This window comes from Symphalangus syndactylus, chromosome 20, assembly GCF_028878055.3.
Source record: "Symphalangus syndactylus isolate Jambi chromosome 20, NHGRI_mSymSyn1-v2.1_pri, whole genome shotgun sequence".
In the NCBI taxonomy this organism is placed as follows: domain Eukaryota; kingdom Metazoa; phylum Chordata; class Mammalia; order Primates; family Hylobatidae; genus Symphalangus; species Symphalangus syndactylus.
Window position 1 is genome coordinate 26,842,891 of NC_072442.2, and position 17,811 is coordinate 26,860,701.

A 17,811-nucleotide genomic window follows, 5' to 3' on the forward strand; every position below is an offset into this window, starting at 1 on the left:
AGTTATCAGTGTTGACTAGTATGAATAACAGCAAGAGTTTAGAATAATATTGAATACACATCTTTCATCTCGACTCTAAACGTTTGGACCTGTATTTGAACTTTCCAGAGCCCCTAACCCTGCCCGTACCTCTCCTACACTCTCATCTTCATACTTTTAATAAATAAAATATACAACTTAATAGACTTTGGAATTAATTTTTCCTAAGAGCAGTAGACTTGACTAGATGCCCTTTTGTAGTCTCATCAAATCCTAGATTATGAGCTCAAAGTTTTTATATACAGTTTCTAATATTAAAATGAATAGCCTCACATTGAATAGCCTCACATTTATACACCTTCCTAGTTTAGGTTTGTTTTCCTAAGCCAGTTCAGTATCAGAAGAAATAAAAGACGTCCTTTCACAGCATTTGAAAGGAAGTTACCCCTTTACTGAATACATAACTTGGAACTAATATTCAAATCATATTAATACAATTAATTTCTATCATATTAATAGAAATTCATTTTTGGTTTTATATCGCTTTAATATTTCATGAAAGCAATTTCTTCAGTTATACAGTGATGGGGCTTTTCCCTTCCTCTTTACCTGGATGGTGTAACGTTGTCTGGCTGATGTCTCCATCTCTAGTCTCTCCCTTCCTAAACTATCCTGCACACAGTCATCATATAAACTCTCCAGAAGTGGCTTGCAAAGACGAGCACCTCCTGGGAAATTATTGAGGATTCAAATTATTGGTCCCACTCTAGACCAACTGAATCAGTAACTATGAGGGTGGAGTCCAGAACTGAGTTCTAACGTGCCCTCTCAATGATTGTGATGCAGATCCATCTTACAGCACTGCTGTGATAACACACTACCCCATGATGGCTCCTCACTTGGCATTCAAAGCCCTAGAAGATCTGGCTCCAATTTCCTACTCTCCCTCCTTGTAATCTACAGGTACTCATGGCATTCCTCGAATACTTTCCTGTGTTTTGCCCTTCTCCAAGTTTAGAATATTGTCCCCAAGATGTCTGTCCGATGCTACTCAATGGCCCTTCAGAGTCCTATTCAAATGGGATTGTTCTAGTAACATCTTCCTGGGTCCAAACTGAAGTCATTTTCCCCTCTTCTATGCTTCAGAAACAATTTATCCCTCCTAGTGCCCACCTCCATTTCTTCTTCTTAATGTAGTTATTTTTCATCCCATTTTTTCTGAGCATAAACTCCTTGAAAGCATGGACTAGGTCTTGCTCAACTGCATTGCCCATCATGTTTAAAACTGACACATGGAAATAAAGTAAATTCAAATATTTGTAAAACGAATAGCCGGCCGGGTGTGGTGGCTCATGCCTGTAATCCCAGCACTTTGGGAGGCCGAGGCGTGTGGATCACGAAGTCAGGAGATAAAGACCATCTTGGCTAACATGGTGAAACCCCGTCTCTACTAAAAAAATACAAAAAATTAGCCAGGCGCGGTGGCAGGCGCCTGTAGTCCCAGCTACGTGGGAGGCTGAGGCAGGAGAATGGCGTCAACCCGGGAGGCGGAGCTTGCAGTGAGCAGAGATCATGTCATTGCAGTCCAGCCTGGGCAAAAGAGCGAGACTCCATCTCAAAAAAAAAAAAAAAACAAAAAAGAGCATCACTAATAAACTTAATAAGGATTAATGACATACACACCTCTATGGACAAAAGATAAGAATCAAGCTTTCATAGCAATTGAACATAGTATCTTCTTGTCTCTAAACAGACAGAAATACTATGCAGGTATCCCTTTCTTGGTAACAGGGCTGGGGAGATAGTTATTGTGTAATTAGTGAAGAGTTAGGGGCATTTCTGATATGCTTCTTAGTGTAAACATTTCTAGCTCTACCACTTAACCATCATTTTAAACATCTGTTTTAATATAACAATTCTCAAAATGAAATCCTTAATACTAGTCTATTCTTTTGGTAGCTTAATATTCTTGATAATATTATTTCCATAATTCAGCTGATTTCAAATATTTAAATGTTAATTTAATTCCGATTAAATTACCAAAAAATTCTGGATTAATGATGCTCAAATGAATGTAGGTGGTCCATATTTTCTTCTCCTTTAGGCAACAATCTGAAGTTAACTTTAATTCCTTTCATCCTACTAAACCAACTTTTTCAAACCTTTTTTTGTGAAGGTCAGACAGTAAATATTTTAAGGCTTTGTGGGCCATGTATGATCTCTCTCGCATATTTCTCTTTTTTCTTTCACAGTCCTTTAAAAATGCAAAAAACATTCTTAATAGGCTATTACAAAATAGACCTTAGGTTAGATTTGATCTATTGGCTGTAGATTGAATAGAAGAAGATGGTATGTAAATCCTTATAAAACAAGGTTCATATGGGTGTCAGTCACTGCTCAGATCTTCTTACCATGTGAAATTTTTTCTGTCTGTATTTTGTCTATATAATTTAAAAACTGAAAATGCATAGGACACAGCTAATGCTAGAGATGGGCTGAGACCCTATACAAACTTACAGAATTGCAGAATTTTATTGCTGGAAGAAATCTTAGAGATTATCTAATTTGAACCCCTTATTCATTTTAAAGATAATATGACTAAAAACTCAAAAATATGATTAACTAACTTACAAATACTGGAGGGATAGCAGGCCTTCAAATGTATCCTTATGTAATTCAGTCAAATAATTTTCACTGAGAATTCTGGAAAATGAAAAAGTTATTTCTAGATTAAAATGCAAACTACAACTATTTGCTACAAGGACTATCTCCTGCATGTGGAGGAAAGCTGGGTCATGGTCATTTCAAGATGGTGGTATCTGCTCTGCTTTCATTCAAACCTTTTATTCCATTCTCCTTTCTGTGTCCATCTCTCTCCACCACCACCACCACACACACAGGCAAGCACACACACACACATGCAAGCACACACACACACATGCAAGCACACACACACATGCAAGCACACACACACATGCAAGCACGCACACACATGCAAGCACACACACACATGCAAGCATGCACAGGCAAACACACACATATGCAAGCACACACACACAGGCAAGCACACACACACAGGCAAGCACACACACATGCAAGCACGCACACACAGGAAAGCATACACACACACATGCAAGCACACACACACAGGCAAGCACACACACACAGACAAGCACACACATACACAGGCAAGCACACACACACACATGCAAGCACACACACACATGCAAGCACACACACACAAGCACACTGCTCCACTCTTCCCACCAAATTGTATCTTTAATGACTCCTCTCTGGATCATAATATACCTTTCAGAATCCAACTCTGGGTGGCACCAAGATCAGCAGAACCTCCATTTCCTTCTCTCTCTTCCCAAACCTTATTATGAAAGCCCCACATGGGACCATGTCAGGGCTGCAAGTGAAGCCATTCAACATTTTTCCCCCATCAAAAAACTTTGAGAACTACAAGGTGCATAAAGTGCACATAACATAAAAGTTGTTTATATTTAATTTAATTTAATTTTCTGAGACAAGGTCTCATTCTGTTACCCACACTGGTCTCAAACTCCTGGCTCAAGTGACCCTCCTGCCTCCGCCTCCCAAAGGGTTGGGATTGCAGACATGAGCCACCTCACCTGGCCAAATATTCAGTTTAATAATCATAAAGCAGATACCCATGTAAACATTGTTACAAAAGGTTATTGCTAGCATCCCAGAAGCCCCAGTGTGCCCCTTTCCAATCATATTCCTCTCTCTAACCCTAATAGGTAACCACCACCCTGACTTTTGTAATAATTTTCTTGCTTTTAAAATGTAGTCCTGGCCTGGCGTGGTGGCTCACGCCTGTAATCCCAGCACTCTGGAAAGCCAAGGCACGTGAATCACCTGAGGTCATGAGTTCGAGACCAGCCTGTCCAACATGGTGAAACTCTGTCTCTACTAAAAATATAAAAATTAGCTGGGCGTGGTGGTGGGCACCTGTAATTCCAGCTACCCGGGAGGCTGAGGCAGGAGAATCTCTTGAACCCAGGAGGTGGAACTTGCAGTGAGCCAAGATCGCACCATTAAACTCCAGCCTGGGCAACAAGAACAAAATTCCACCTCAAAAAATAAATAAAGCAATTCTCCTGCCTCAGCTTCCCAAGTAGATGGGATTATAGGCACCCGCCACCACACCTGCCTAATTTTTGTATTTTCAGTAGAGATGGGGTTTCGCCATATTGGCCAGGCTGGTCTCAAACTCCTGACCTCAGGTGATCTGCCTGCCTCGACCTCCCGAGGTGCTGGGGTTACAGGCGTGAGCCACTGCACCTAGCATGTGCTTTATTTTTAATTTAGAACTCATGTATGTCTTATCTATATAAGTCAAACTAATGATGTGACACAAACTGTTGTGAAAAATGTTACTTCGAATGTAAGCATTTTTTCCAAAATCATTTATGTGTCTAAACTAATTCCTTCTATAAATCAGTAAGAAAACGATAATTCAACAGGAAAATGAACGAAGGACAGAAAGCTCGGAGAAGAAACACAAATGTTCAATAAACGTATAAAGATATTTAAATTCATGTGTAATCAGAAAAATTCAAATCTGGATGGAATCCCTTTTATTCATCCATAACTTCAGCAAAAAGTTGGAGAATACCCAGCAGTGAAAAGGTGTGGGGAAATGAATGCTGTCATATTCTGCTGACAATAGAGTCAGTTGGCACAACATTTTTGAGGACAATTAAAATTTTATATCTACATAGTCTTCACCCCAACTCTCCCATTTCTAGATATCTGTGCTACAGGAATACTTGCCCACTAAGCATAATCTAAACATTCGTCAATGGGGAACTTATTAAATAAACTATGATGCATCCATGCCATGGATTATGCAGGAGTTTAAATGAATGGGGTGACCCTCTCAGTCCTAGGAAGGAAAGAAATTATGAAGTGAAAGAATATCATATAAGTGATACCATGAAGTGAAAGAATCAAGTTGCAAGATGTTACCATTTACGTAAGGAAAAAAGATTTTAAAAACCACACAGCAAATCTATTTTGCTTTATGTAAATATGTATGTAGGCAAACGGGGAAAAGTCTGGAAGCATGTATACTAAAGGCAGAGTAGCATTACCTCAGGGATGAGGGAGTAGGGCACAAGGAGGGTTTTTGTTATACCTGTTATTGCATTTTTATACATTAAAAATAGAATCATGGGCTGAAGATGGTGGCTCACACCTGTAATATGAGCACTTTAGGAGGCCAAGGTGGGAGGATCACTTGAGCCCAGGAGCTCAAGACCAGCCGAAGCAGCATAGTAAGACCCTGTCTCTACAAAAAATACAAAATTAGGTGGGCGTGGTGGCATGCACCTGTGGTCCCAGCTACTTGGGAGGCTGAGGTGGGAGGATCACTTGCGCCTGGGAGGTGAAGGCTGCAGTGAGATGTGATTGTGCCACTGCACTCCAGCCCAGGGGACAAAGTAAGACCCTGTCTCTGAAAAAAAAAAAAAGAGGAAAAAAAAAGAATATAACCATGTATTATTTGTATGATAAAAAATAAATTTAAATTGCCTCTTAGAGAGAGCCTAACAAATTTAATTTTAAAATAACCATAGGTTTGCAATCCACAGAGGTTGATTTGGAGTATGGAGGGGAAATATCTTTTCTCAGAGGTATGGACCTCAAAATTCTGGACGAAGAAGGATCTTACAATGCAGTTAGTTTTTTGTCATATTTGGAGAGAATATACTCACAGTTTCTCGGTCCAACTGTATGCTTTCCATACATTTCCATCAATGTATGAAATATAGCTTCCTTGGAAATTTCTGTGAAGAAAGGCGGTTTATATCCTTGAATAGGCAGGAAAAGAATGAACAGGATAAATAAAAGAATCATGGCAACCTTGTCGGGGATATTCAGAAACAGAAAATAACACCTGCTTTCTCATTTCCAGAGCTATCAGCTTCCCAGTTTGCACAATTCATCAAGAAATAATGCTAGGTCACTGGCACAAATGATGAGGCATCTCCCGGAAGCTTAACTTCCTATGTATCCCATCTCTTGGACAGATGATGCCAGTTACTTACTTTGAATGTAAGTATTTTATCCAAAAGCACTTATGTGTCTAAACACACTCCTACAAATCAACACAAAAATGGTAAATAATTCAACAGAAAAATGGGCATAAGCTTATCTTTATCGATAAATAAGTAGAAAGAAACAGTATGCCGGTAACACCAAAGCTTTGCCCTCTGTTGAAACATCCTAGGATTTTTCTTTCTCTTATTACAACTGATCTGATTTAACCCCTTCACACTTTACTCCTACATTTTGCTAGACCTTTCTATTTTGTCTCCCTGAAATAAGCTTTCCCTTTTGGGCACTCTACATATGGATTCTAAAATAATCCTTTGCATGTCTCCACTTGAACATAAAGCAAAAAACAAAATAAAATAAAATAATCTTCCTGTTTTAATCATTTAATCTCTCTTGCTTGGAAACTTTCAATGGCTTTCCATACCTCATTTAAGACCCAAGTAAACTTTTAGCTTATCCATGTAGCTTTCCCTGATCTCCACACCTCAAGGATCACAGATTCTGGTAAATTCTAGCATCGATGGCATGCATTATCTTTTAGTAATTAATTATATATACCTCCCTTTTTATGCCTATTCTCTTTCTTCCCTCCTATCATTTTCATATTCTGCAGACAGTAGCATACTTGGTCCTGGTTTTGACACAAAATGAGTGCTACATATAAAAAGCCAGGGACAAAGATGAGTTCTGGACATAACTAAAGGACTGAGTAATCATGTTAACAGCCAGCACTCCTACATATCCTAGGCACTGATGAAGTGTTTCATATATTCCCTCACCTAAATTTCACAACAATCCTATGAAGTGGTAACTAGCATAATCCCCAGTTTAAAGGTGAGGAAATTGAGTCACAGAGCAGAATAACTTGCTCTGGATCACCAAGCTAATAAACAGATGTGGGTTCAAACCCAGGCAGCCTGGCTCCAGAATCAACTCTTAACCACTTAGAGCATCAACACTGAGATCAGGAGAGTGACAGGCTGCTGTAAAGAGGGTGAAGCGGGCCAGGCGCGGTGGCTCACGCCTGTAATCCCAGCACTTTGGGAGGCTAAGGTGGGTGGATCACCTGAGGTCAGGAGTTCAAGACCAGCCTGACCAGCATGGAGAAACCCCGTCTCTACTAAAAACACAAAAAATTAGCCAGGTGTGGTGGCGCACGCCTGTAATCCCAGCAACTCAGGAGTCTGAGGCAGGAGAATCACTTGAACCCAGGAGATGGAGGTTGCGGTGAGCCAAGATCATGCCATTGCACTCCAGCCTGTGCAACAAGAGTGAAACTCTGTCTCAAAAAAAAAAAAAAAAAAAAAAAAGAAGCGAAAATAGGAGCAGAGCAGCGGTTAAGCAATGATGTGATGGGGCTAAATAAGAATGGATAAAATAAATAAGATAAATAAGACTGGAGTAAAAGTAAAAGACTGGAGAATGGGTCTAACATTAAAGGAGAATGAGGAGAAGGGAGAGTTGACAAGCAAAGGTGAAAGCAGAAAGTCAATTGTCAGTACGGCTTGGGGAGATAAAGAAGGCCCGGGAAGGCCTCCAGGAAAAGGCTGCCATGTCAGGCAAGACACAGAGGACGATTGAGGAAAGGTGATTCTTACAAGATGGTGAAGGTGCCATTGTAGGTGTTGGGCTCTGGCACAGGCACTTGGTGGGGCCTCTGCTTTGGGCTGAGATCAACACATGGTAGAGTCTCATCTCCGCAGGTACAGAGCTCACATATGTTGGTGCTTGTGGAGGCCTTCTGTTCCTCTAGTGCGGTTTCAGACTGCACCAATGAATCCTGCGAAGATTCTAACTCTGTAGGTGGACCTGTGACCTCGGTCAGGCTTCGATGCAGAGTCTGAACCTGGTCTGGATGAGGAGCTGTAGTCTTCTCCAGGACTGTGGAATGTGCAATCTCTGGAGTGGCTTCTGGAGTTATGGCAAGCCCCGGGTCTGGAGGCTGAGCTGAGGTTTCCTCCGTGGTTGGAGACGGTTTAACCTCTGCAGTAGGCTCTGTAGTTACGCTAAGCTCCAGGTCCAGAGGTTGAACTGTGGCTTCAGTCAGGTGTGAATGCTGAGCCTGACCCTTGTCTGAAGGTGGAAGTGTCACCTCAGGGTGTTCTGGAGGAGGAGCTGTAGTCATCAGGGCTGTAGAAGGTTCAACCTCTGTTGTGGATTCTGGAGTGATTGTAATCCCTAGATCCAAAGGTTGAACTGTGGCTTCAGTCAGGTGTGAATGCTGAGTCTGAACCTGGTCTGGATGTGGAAGTGTCACCTTAAGATGATTTGGAGGAACTATAGTCCTCTTCAGGGGTGTAGAATGTTCAACCTCCATAGTGGGTTCTGGAGTGACGGTAAGTCCCAGGTCCAAAGGTTGAACAGTGACACTGGGCAATGTTGAGTGCTGAGCTGGATCCTGGCCTGGTGTTGGGACTGTGACCTCATAATGAGCTGGAGGCTGAGCTGCTACTTCCTTAGGTGGCTCTGGAAGCTGAACTGGGACCATTTGCTGCCTTGAAGGTTCTACCTCCTTAGGGGACTCTGGAGCCTGAACTGTGGCCTCCTGCTGGGTCACAGAAGGTTCTGCCTCCATAGAGAGCTCTGGAATCTCAGCTGGAACCTCCTGCTGAGTTACAGATGGTTCTACCTCCTGAGGGAACTCTGGAGGCAAAGATGGGGCCATCTGCTGGGTCAGAGAGGGTTCTATAACCATAGTGGGGTCTGAAGACTGAGCAGGGACCGCCTGCTGGACTGGAGAGGATTCTACCTCTTTAGGTGGCTTTAAAAGCCGAGTTGGGGCCTGCTGTAGGACTGGAGATGGTTCGAACTTCTCAGGTGGCTCTGATGGCTGAGCTGGTATCTCCCACTGTGGTGGAGGACTGACCTATTCAGTGGACTTCCAAGGATGACCCGAGGCTTCCTGCTGGGTTGCAGATGGTTCAACTTCCTTAGGGGGCTCTGGTGGCTCCGCTGGGAACCTTGCTGGACTGGAGAAGGTTCTGCCTCCTTAGGGGGATCTGGAGTCTGAGCTGTGGCCTCTTGGTGGACTGGAGATTCAATCTTTTCAGGAGAATGCAGAGGCGGGGAAGGGAGATCAGGCTGGGCTGGAGAAAAGTCAGCCTGTTCAGTGGGAATAGGAGGGTTGTCCTGCTGGACTGGAGAAGGTTCTACCTCCATAGTGACTGCTGTAGGTTTGGTAAGCTCCCTATCTAGATGTAGATATGACACATCTAGAGGTGAACCTATTGCTTCATCATTCAGTGAACTTCCAAAGTCTGAGGAGAGCTGAGTTGGAGGCTGAGTTGTGGGCTCTTTATGGACTGGAGGAAGTTCATGATTTTCAGGTCTACTTAGCTGCTGAATTATAATCTCTTCCTGGTCTTTCAAATGTTGAAACTGCTCAGGGGACATTAAGGGCTGAGCTGGGGCCCCTTGTTGGGTTAACATTTCAACCTGATTAGGGAAATCTGGAGTCATGGTAACCACGTGATCCACAGGTTTCATAGTGACATTGTGCAGTATTGGAGGCTGAAATTGATCACGACTTAGAGGGGAAACTGCTACCTCATGATGCTGTGGAGGTTGAGCTACAACTTCCTTAGGGAGCTCTGGAGTCTGAGCTGGGGCCTCCTGCTGCGTTAGAGAAGACTCACCCTCCTCAGCGGTCTGTGGATGCTTAGCTGCAGCCTCCTGCTGGGTCGGAGAGGGGTTCTCATTAATTAATCTCTATTAATAGGTTCTGGAGATTGAACTGAAGTCTCCTGTTGGACTGCTAAATGTCCAGCCTCTTCTGATGACTCTGGAGGCAGAGGTGTGTCCCCGTGCTGGATGGTGGGAGGTTCTACATCATTACCGGGCCGAGAGTTGATGGACTGGAGAAGTTTCCACCTCTGCACTAGGCTCTGTTGCTATGGTGAGCTGCACGTCTGGAGGCTTAACAGAGACATTGGGAAAATCTGAATGCTGAGTCTGACGGTGACATGGAGGTGAAACTGGGACTTCATGATGTTCTGGGGGCTGAGCTGGGGTCTCTTGCTGGGCTGGAGAAGATTCAACCTCCCCAGAAGACTCAGAAGGCTGAGCTGGCTGCTCCTGTTCACTGGGGAGAAGTTCAGGCTCCATAGGAGGACCTGGAGGCTCAGTTGGGGCCTCCTGTTGGGTTGCAGAAGGTTCCACCTCCTCTGGAGGCTGAACTGGGGCCTCCTGCTGGGCTTGGGAAGATTCTCTCTCATTTTTAGGCTCTGAAGTCATCGTAACCTTCACATCTGCAGGTTTAACTGTAATGTTGGGCAAGTTATAATGAGCTTGATCCTCACCTGGAGGTTGAACTGTCACTTCACGATTCAGTGGAGTTTGAGCTAGACTCTCCACAGAGGACTCTGGAGGCAGAGCCAGGGCCTCCTGCTGGGTTGAAGGTTCTACCTCCTGAGGGAGCTGTGGAAGCTGTGCTGGGGCTTCTTCCTGGAGTGAAGAGGACTGGATGTCTTTCAGGGTCTCTGGATTTTGAGTTTTGGGCTCTAGATGGAACTGAGAAAGTCCAACTTGCTGAGGAGGCCCTGGAGGCTCATCTGCATTCACCCGGAGTTCTGGAGGCAGGCTGCCAGGATACAGTGTGTCCATACCTGAATATTCATCCTGCAGAGTCTGTTTCTGACGCTGAGGTTTGGATAATTGGTGTGGAATCCCATCAATCTCAGCAAGGCTCCAACGCTGAGCTAGATCTTTCTTCAGGTTCTTGGGCAAAACAACAAATTTGGTTGGTTTTGAAATCTTACTGTCTAGTCGAACAAGTATTTCATCTGCCTGATGACCTGCAGCCTGATCTAGATCTGCAGTTTGAAGCTTACTTTTGAGGCGAGGAAGCTGAACTGGGGTCTGGTTCTGATCCCCGTCCAGCAGTGGAACCACCTCTGGGAGCCTTTCTTGCGGAGTCAGCTTGTCATTTAAATCCTGATGTGCAGCCAAGAAGTGCTCTAGCCCCAGGAGCAGCTCTCCAGCTGAATCCATGTCCAGGAATGGATTCAAATTTTCAGTCGATTCCTGGGGCAGGCCTGACATCTGCGAAGAAGCAGAGGGCCCTAGGTAATCAAAGTCCCCCGGGGCTGCTAGGGGAGCAGGTGCATGGGGAGATTCCCATGGGAGATGGGAGGAACAGGAAGACCAGGGCTCAGGTGGCCTCACGGGGTTAGAGGTCAGCTGGAGAGGGTCCTTGACCCACACCAGAGGCTGAGCCTCCTTGACTAGTAGACACAATAGTTGCCACATAAGGAAGGGCCATGGGCCCCAGAAACGCAGCCAAGACATGACACGTGCTGGTGCCGCGCACTTAGTGGGAGCCATTCTGGCAGCCCCGAGATGCTCATGCCCCTTATTAGCATGCGCCCCGCCCTGTCTTTATGACACCTTTAGTTATGCCACCTTTATTAGGCTTGGGTCCAGATCTGTTCCATGTCACCAGGGCAATCTTATGTCACAATCCCGCCCAAGCACCCCTTCCACCCCGCCTGGCCGGAACACCCCTCCCCTCCCCTTAGTGAGGAAGGATTTGGGCCGCAGACTGGGGTGGTCCCAGGACTCCAGTGGCCTGCTGTGGTGTGGTGGGATGGGGTGTGGTGGGGTGGGGGCGCGGCAGAGCTTCCCAAGGAAGTCACAGGACCTCGCCTTGGGATCTTCAGAAGTGCTAGTTCACTTCTGGCAGCCTGAATTCTTCCTCCCCCAAGGTGAAATCCAAGAACACTCTTCCTTCCAGGAGGAGAAACTGACCTTCAAAATGGGCGCCAGTTAGGGTGGCAGGCGGGACGCACGTTACAGTCATTTTTTCCAAAATGTTGCCGTTTTCGCTAAACTGTTGCATGTTTGATAATTAATTTACCACCCTATTAGGTAGGGGCTACCAGGGAATAAGGGAGGACTTCAAATTTTCTGTAGGAGGGGTGTTGGGGGTGGGCAATGCAGTCTGGGAGAGAAGGTTTTAATCCAAGTCAAGAGCCCTTTGCACTAGCCTGGGAGGAGGCTGAACTGTCATCCTGCCTTAACACAGCCATTACCCTAGAAGTTACGGCACCACCCTTCAGAGATCTACCCCGTGTGTACACACGGAGAAGAGGCTTAGGTTGTTAAAGTCAGCATGTTAAATAATTTCCTGAAATGCGACTATAACTAGAACCCAGCTGACTTCCCCAACAGCCATTCTTACCTATTTTATTACCGTCTGGCACAATTATCAGCATGTAAACTCCAAGAAGGTGCTTCATCTTATTCCAGTGCCTAGCACAGGCATCGGGTGCATAGTGATGGTATTAAAATTGAACGGGGGCTGTACACAGTGGCTCACACCCATAATCCTAGAACTCTGGGAGGCCGAGGTGGGCGGATCACTGAGGTCAGAAGTTCCAGACCGGCCTGATCAACATGCTGAAACTCCGTCTCTACTAAAAATACAAAATTAGCCAGGCGTGGTGGTTCATGCCTGTAATCCCAGCTACACGGGAGGCTCAAGCAGGAGAATTGCTTGAACCTGGGAGGCAAAGGTTGCAGTGAACCGAGATCACGCCACTGCACTCCAGCCTGGGTGACACAGCGAGACTCCGTCTCAAAAAAAAAAAAAAAAAAAAAAAAAGAAGTCTAGCTTCCTGTGAAATGTGAGAGGAAGTTAGCACTGATTTCAGAAATCTGCTTATAACAATAGATCCATCCCTAAATGAGGCGAATCTTGGAATCCCTTCAATTTTATTTTATTTTTTTGAGACGGAGTTTCTCTCTTGTTGCCCAGGCTGGAGTGCATTGTTGTCAGCTCCGCCTCCCGGGTTCACGCCATTCTCCTGCCTCAGCCTCTCCAAGTAGCTGGGACTACAGGCGCCAGCCACCACGCCCGGCTAGTTTTTTTTTTTTTTTTTGTATTTTTAGTAGAGACGGGGTTTCACCATGGTCTCGATCTCCTGACCTCGTGATCCGCCCGCCTCGGCCTCCCAAAGTGCTGGGATTACAAGCGTGAGCCACCGCGCCCGGCCCAGGAAGCTAGACTTCTTAAAGCTGGAAGTTTCCTTGGCAGGTTTCATCTAAATTGAATTAAAATAATTATTTTACAGGGAAAAGCTTCAAAACACTTTGCAACTTTGGGGTAAAAGTTAAATAAAACAGTCTAACCCCAAATTAAGTTCCCACTGAAATGAAACGTTTTTTTTACTCCTTTTTTAAAAAAAGTCCATAAATAGTAAATAATGACTGTTTTGAGATTAATTTAGAAACTTAATCCCTATTTAAGTGCTTTCATATGCAGTCATGCGTTGCTTGCCATGTAAGGAGCTTGAGAAACGTGTCAGGTGATTTCACCATTGGGCTAACATCATAGTGTATACTTACACAAACCTAGGTGGTGTAGCCTACAGCACACCTAGGCTATACGGCATGGCCTAGGACTCCTAGGCTACAAACCTGTACTGTATGTTACTGTACTGAATATTAAAGGCAACTGTAACACAATGGCAGGTATTTGTGTATGTAAACATGGAAAAGGTACAGTTAAAATACTGTATAAAAGATAAAAATGGGGCCCAGCCACAGCGGTTCACACCTGTAATCCCAGCACTTTGAGATGCAGAGGTGGGTGGATCACCTGAGGTCAGGAGTTCGAGACCAGCCTGGCCAACATAGCGAAAAACAGTCTCTACTAAAAATACAAAAATTAGCTGAGTATGGTGGCACATGCCTATAATCTCAGCTACTCAGGAGGCTGAGGTAGGAGAATCACTTGAACCCAGGAGGTAGAGGTTGCAGTGAGCTGAGATCGTGCCATCGCACTCCAGCCTGGGCAACAGGGTGAGACTCCATAACAACAACAACAACAAAAACAACAACAAAAAATAAAAATGGTATGCCTGTACAGGGATAGCTCCTTTATACTCTTATGGAACCACCATCATATATGTGGTCTATTGTTGACCGAAACCTCATTTTGCAGCATATGATTATAAATGATTGACAGAAAGATCTTCAGCAAAATAGCCCACCCAAGGTATATGGGAGATAATGAGATCCAAGCAATAAGCCATATTTGAAAGGCATTACAGTTTTTGAAAGCCGTAGCACAATCAGTCTTAAGGTCAGTTACATTCTCCCCACATCTCTGGTATCCTGTTTGAAGGCAGCTCTAAAAAGGCCTGTGTTCAAGCAGCCCAGCATCCCTTACTCCTGGGGCTGGGGGAGACTAACCCCTCTCCTGTGTCCACAACTGTAGTAATACAGTCCTCAGTTCTGCTCTCCAAACTTCAAATAAGGGGTCAGAGCCAAGGGTCAAGACTTTAGGAAAAGCCCCAGAAATACCTTGCACTCAAAAAGCAGTTTCAGAGTTTCACATTTTCCTGAGAATGAAACAAATTATCCTCCAAATTTTGCTGCTTGTTTTGAATTATGATTACACTGGCTATGTTATCCGACCCTTGAGTTTTTTTTGTTTGTTTTTTGAGATGGAGTTTCGCTCTTGTCGCCCAGGCTGGAGTGCAATGGCATGATCTTGGCTCACCACAACCTCCACCTCCTTGGTTCAAGCGATTCTCCTGCCTCAGCCTCCAGAGTAGCTGGGATGCATGCGCCACCATTTCCCCATGTTGGTCAGGCTGGTCTTGAACCCCCAACCTTAGGTGATCCACCCGCCTTGGCCTCCCAAAGCACTGGCATTACAGGTGTGAGCCTCTGCGCCCGGCCCTATTATCTTTGAGTTTTTATCTCCACATACTTGAATTAAACTGTGTAGTTCTTCCCATGTGACATCTGCAATCTCTTCACTGGGTCTGTACTCCACAGCTATTTTACCACTTTCTGAAATAAAATTAGCAAGTATCAATTCAGAATCTTTTTCATTCTAAAACTTCCTGAATATAATGGTAGCACCCCACAATGAGACATTCTTTTGGTTTCTAAAAGCAGAAAATAAGAGCATTTTCCTGGAAGTTTCCTCATCATACGCTTCGATTTTTTTTTTTCTTTTTGGGACTGGGTCTCACTCTGTCGCCCAGACTGGATTGCAGTGGCACTATCATAGCTCACTCCAGCCAGGAATTCCTGGGCTCAAGTGATCTTCCTGCCTCAGCCTCCAGAGTAGCAGGGACTACTCCCCTGTGCCCAGCTAATTCTCTTTTTTAGAGACATGGTCCTGCTTTGTTGCCCAGGCTGGTCTCGAACTCCTAGCTTGAAGTGATTCTTCTGTCTTGGCCTCCCAAAATGCTGAGATTTCAGGCATGAGTCACCATGTCCAGCCTCAGCTCAGTTTTTAACGTATGTATGAAATATCAACTGTGTTTGGTTCAAACGACTTTATGATCTTACAGATAGGAACTAAGGAATAATAACATAAGAAATACAAAATGTGGTCACAAAAACGTTGAATCACAATATGACTAAATGGTAAGGCATCAGGTGGCGGGTCGAAGTAAGTTCAAGTCCAAAATAGAGACCACTGGGCTAGTAGACACTTCACATTAGAAGCATGGCTAGGTGTCTACTCTGAGAACCAAAATTCCACCAGATACAATGAACAAAGCTTCAGAGAGAGAGAACATTTGAACATTTTATGGCAGAAAATGGCTCACATACTCTATAGACAATACAACTTCCTTCAAGGCAAACTAGAGCTATAATGCTTTTGGTCTAAGAAGTTTTCAGTGTGTGCAAGGAATACCTTTGCATAATAGGGAGGTAAACAACCCACACATTTAGCTTGGTTATTAAAGGTCCTCCCTCCCTATAACCTGATAGGTTATTTCCCCTAAGATCCAGATGAGTACACATCAGATGAAATTCCAGAAGTTATCTTCAAACTTTGCTACTCATTGAATGTCATGAAGATCCTGGAAAAAAAAGAAAAAAACAAAAAACAACCTTGCTACTCAACAAGGGATTGATATTATCACATTTGAGAGAAATTCAGAATCTCAGGCCTAAACCCAGGCCTACTAAATTAGGATCTGCAGCTTCTCACAATCTTCAGGAGATTTCTATGGTCATTAAAGTCTGAAAAGCTGCCTTGAAACAGTGCTTCCTAAAACTGAAGTGGAGGTGCAGCAAAAATCATCTGGCAAATTGTTAAAAGTTATCTCAAATGCAACCCAAATTTACAGAATCCCAGGTGAAGCTCAGTAATCTGTATTTTTATCCTTCTCCCCAAATAATTCTGATGTGCAGGCAAGTTTGAAAACCACTGCTTTAAAGAAAATGGATACTCCCCTTACCGAGTAGAAAGCAGGATTTTGGAAACTCATACAAGGGAAGCAAAAAGATGCCTCAGGAGGCATGACTACCACAGGATTGATGCAAACAGAAGCTGAAGCTTAACCACAGACATTAATATACGCCTACAAAAGAAAATGCTAAGGAAGTCAAGTGGTCTGCATGAATTCTGAAGAAAAACAGAGAACCAAAGAACAAAATTTGTCAATGAATTTCCAGCACAGTCTAGGTTAAGGGAGTGAATTTCTTGACTGAATGACACAGACTCTGGACCACCTGATCGGTTATTACCTTAATGGAAGAATTATATTACAATGTATAGGTACTTTAATTAGAATGACCTGGCAGTTACTGAGGCAAAATTTTCTGCTCCTTTGTATTCTGTAATACAAGAAGGATCCACATGGATGTTCTCTTCTCTGAACTGTTTGGATGAACTGGTCAATGGCACTCATCATGCCTGGGGTTTTAAATCTGCATTGTGGTCATAATCTGTTATTTAATTAATTTCTCATATTTTTAATAAAAAGTTTGCGTATATATTTTAGACAGAAATTACCTTACTTTGCTGAAATTCTGAGAAATCCTAGATGGTTTTCAAGGCCGGGCTCAAATGTCACCTCTACTACCCTTTGCTGTGCCTCCTGGCGCTGTGCTTCTGACACTTTGTACCGTCCTCCATGACAGCGTGAGCACAATTGTCTTACAGGCAATTACTCATGCCCCCCTGGCTCATTTGTTGACTCCTTTAGAGCACAGATCATGTTTTAGTTATTGTAGCAACTAAAACAGTATTTGTTCAACCAATGACACCCATAAACAAAAGTACCTGCCGAGGGCAGAGATGCAGGGGTAAAGTCATGCCAAGATTAAATCCCAGAAACCACTGTAGATTTTTCAGAGTTGACCCCTACATTTATTGTATTAATTCTAAAAAAAAAATTACAGTGTTTTCAGACTTCTAGACTTCAAAAGACAACTCTCTACATAATGTGTGTTTCTAGAAGGAAAAAGTGTAACATTGTCCCCTTATTTCTAATTGGTATCTGAGAAAAGAGGCCTCACTCAGTATTGGTATAGGGAAGGGGGAAGTTCACTTCCAGCAGAAGTTAAAACTCCAGAACAAATAAAATCTAATTATTTAATCTGCTATTACACATCTATAAACCATGAATGGCATATCAAGAAGAAATAATCTGTGATGCATTGAAATCTTTTAAAAATTATCAAACTTACTTGTCAAATGTTACAAGGATTCACCTTTTCATGTAGAATAGTGTCCCAATCTGGTATTAACGTTATTAGTGAACAAGGCTGTGCTCTTTGAGTACATTCCATTTGCCCCCAATCCCTATCTTCTGTGTCAGTAATAATATAAAAATCACCTTTTATAGGTGCTTTCTTTTTTTTGAGACAGTCTCGCTCTGTCACCCAGGCTGCAGTGCAGTAGTGCAATCTTGGCTCACTGCAACCTCCACCTCCTAGGTTCAAGCCACTCGCCCACCTCACTCCCAAGTAGCTGGGATTACAGGAGCC

The 17,811-nt window shown here is 43.7% G+C and overlaps 2 protein-coding genes across 2 annotated transcripts in view; both read right to left on the reverse strand.

Annotated features, from left to right (window-relative positions):
• The window catches only part of LOC129469889 (leucine-rich repeat-containing protein 37A3-like), a 28,847-nt gene extending 18,973 nt beyond the window's left edge, over positions 1-9,874 (reverse strand). The window contains exons 1-3 of the mRNA XM_063628666.1: positions 7,668-9,874; positions 5,727-5,798; positions 2,611-2,682 (exon numbers count right to left, since the gene is read on the reverse strand). Coding sequence (XP_063484736.1) covers positions 2,611-2,682; positions 5,727-5,798; positions 7,668-8,764 — 1,241 coding nt within the window. The 5' untranslated portion in view covers positions 8,765-9,874. The remainder of the gene's footprint in view (positions 1-2,610; positions 2,683-5,726; positions 5,799-7,667) is intronic.
• Positions 9,875-10,632: 758 nt separating this feature from the next.
• LOC134735213 (leucine-rich repeat-containing protein 37B-like) lies at positions 10,633-12,634 on the reverse strand. Its single transcript, XM_063628733.1, has 2 exons — positions 10,899-12,634; positions 10,633-10,785 (listed from the first exon to the last, which is right to left on the reverse strand). Exons 1-2 carry the CDS (start codon positions 11,389-11,391, stop codon positions 10,745-10,747), a joined length of 534 nt encoding a protein of 177 aa, XP_063484803.1. The 5' UTR covers positions 11,392-12,634; the 3' UTR covers positions 10,633-10,744.
• Positions 12,635-17,811: the final 5,177 nt, after the last annotated feature.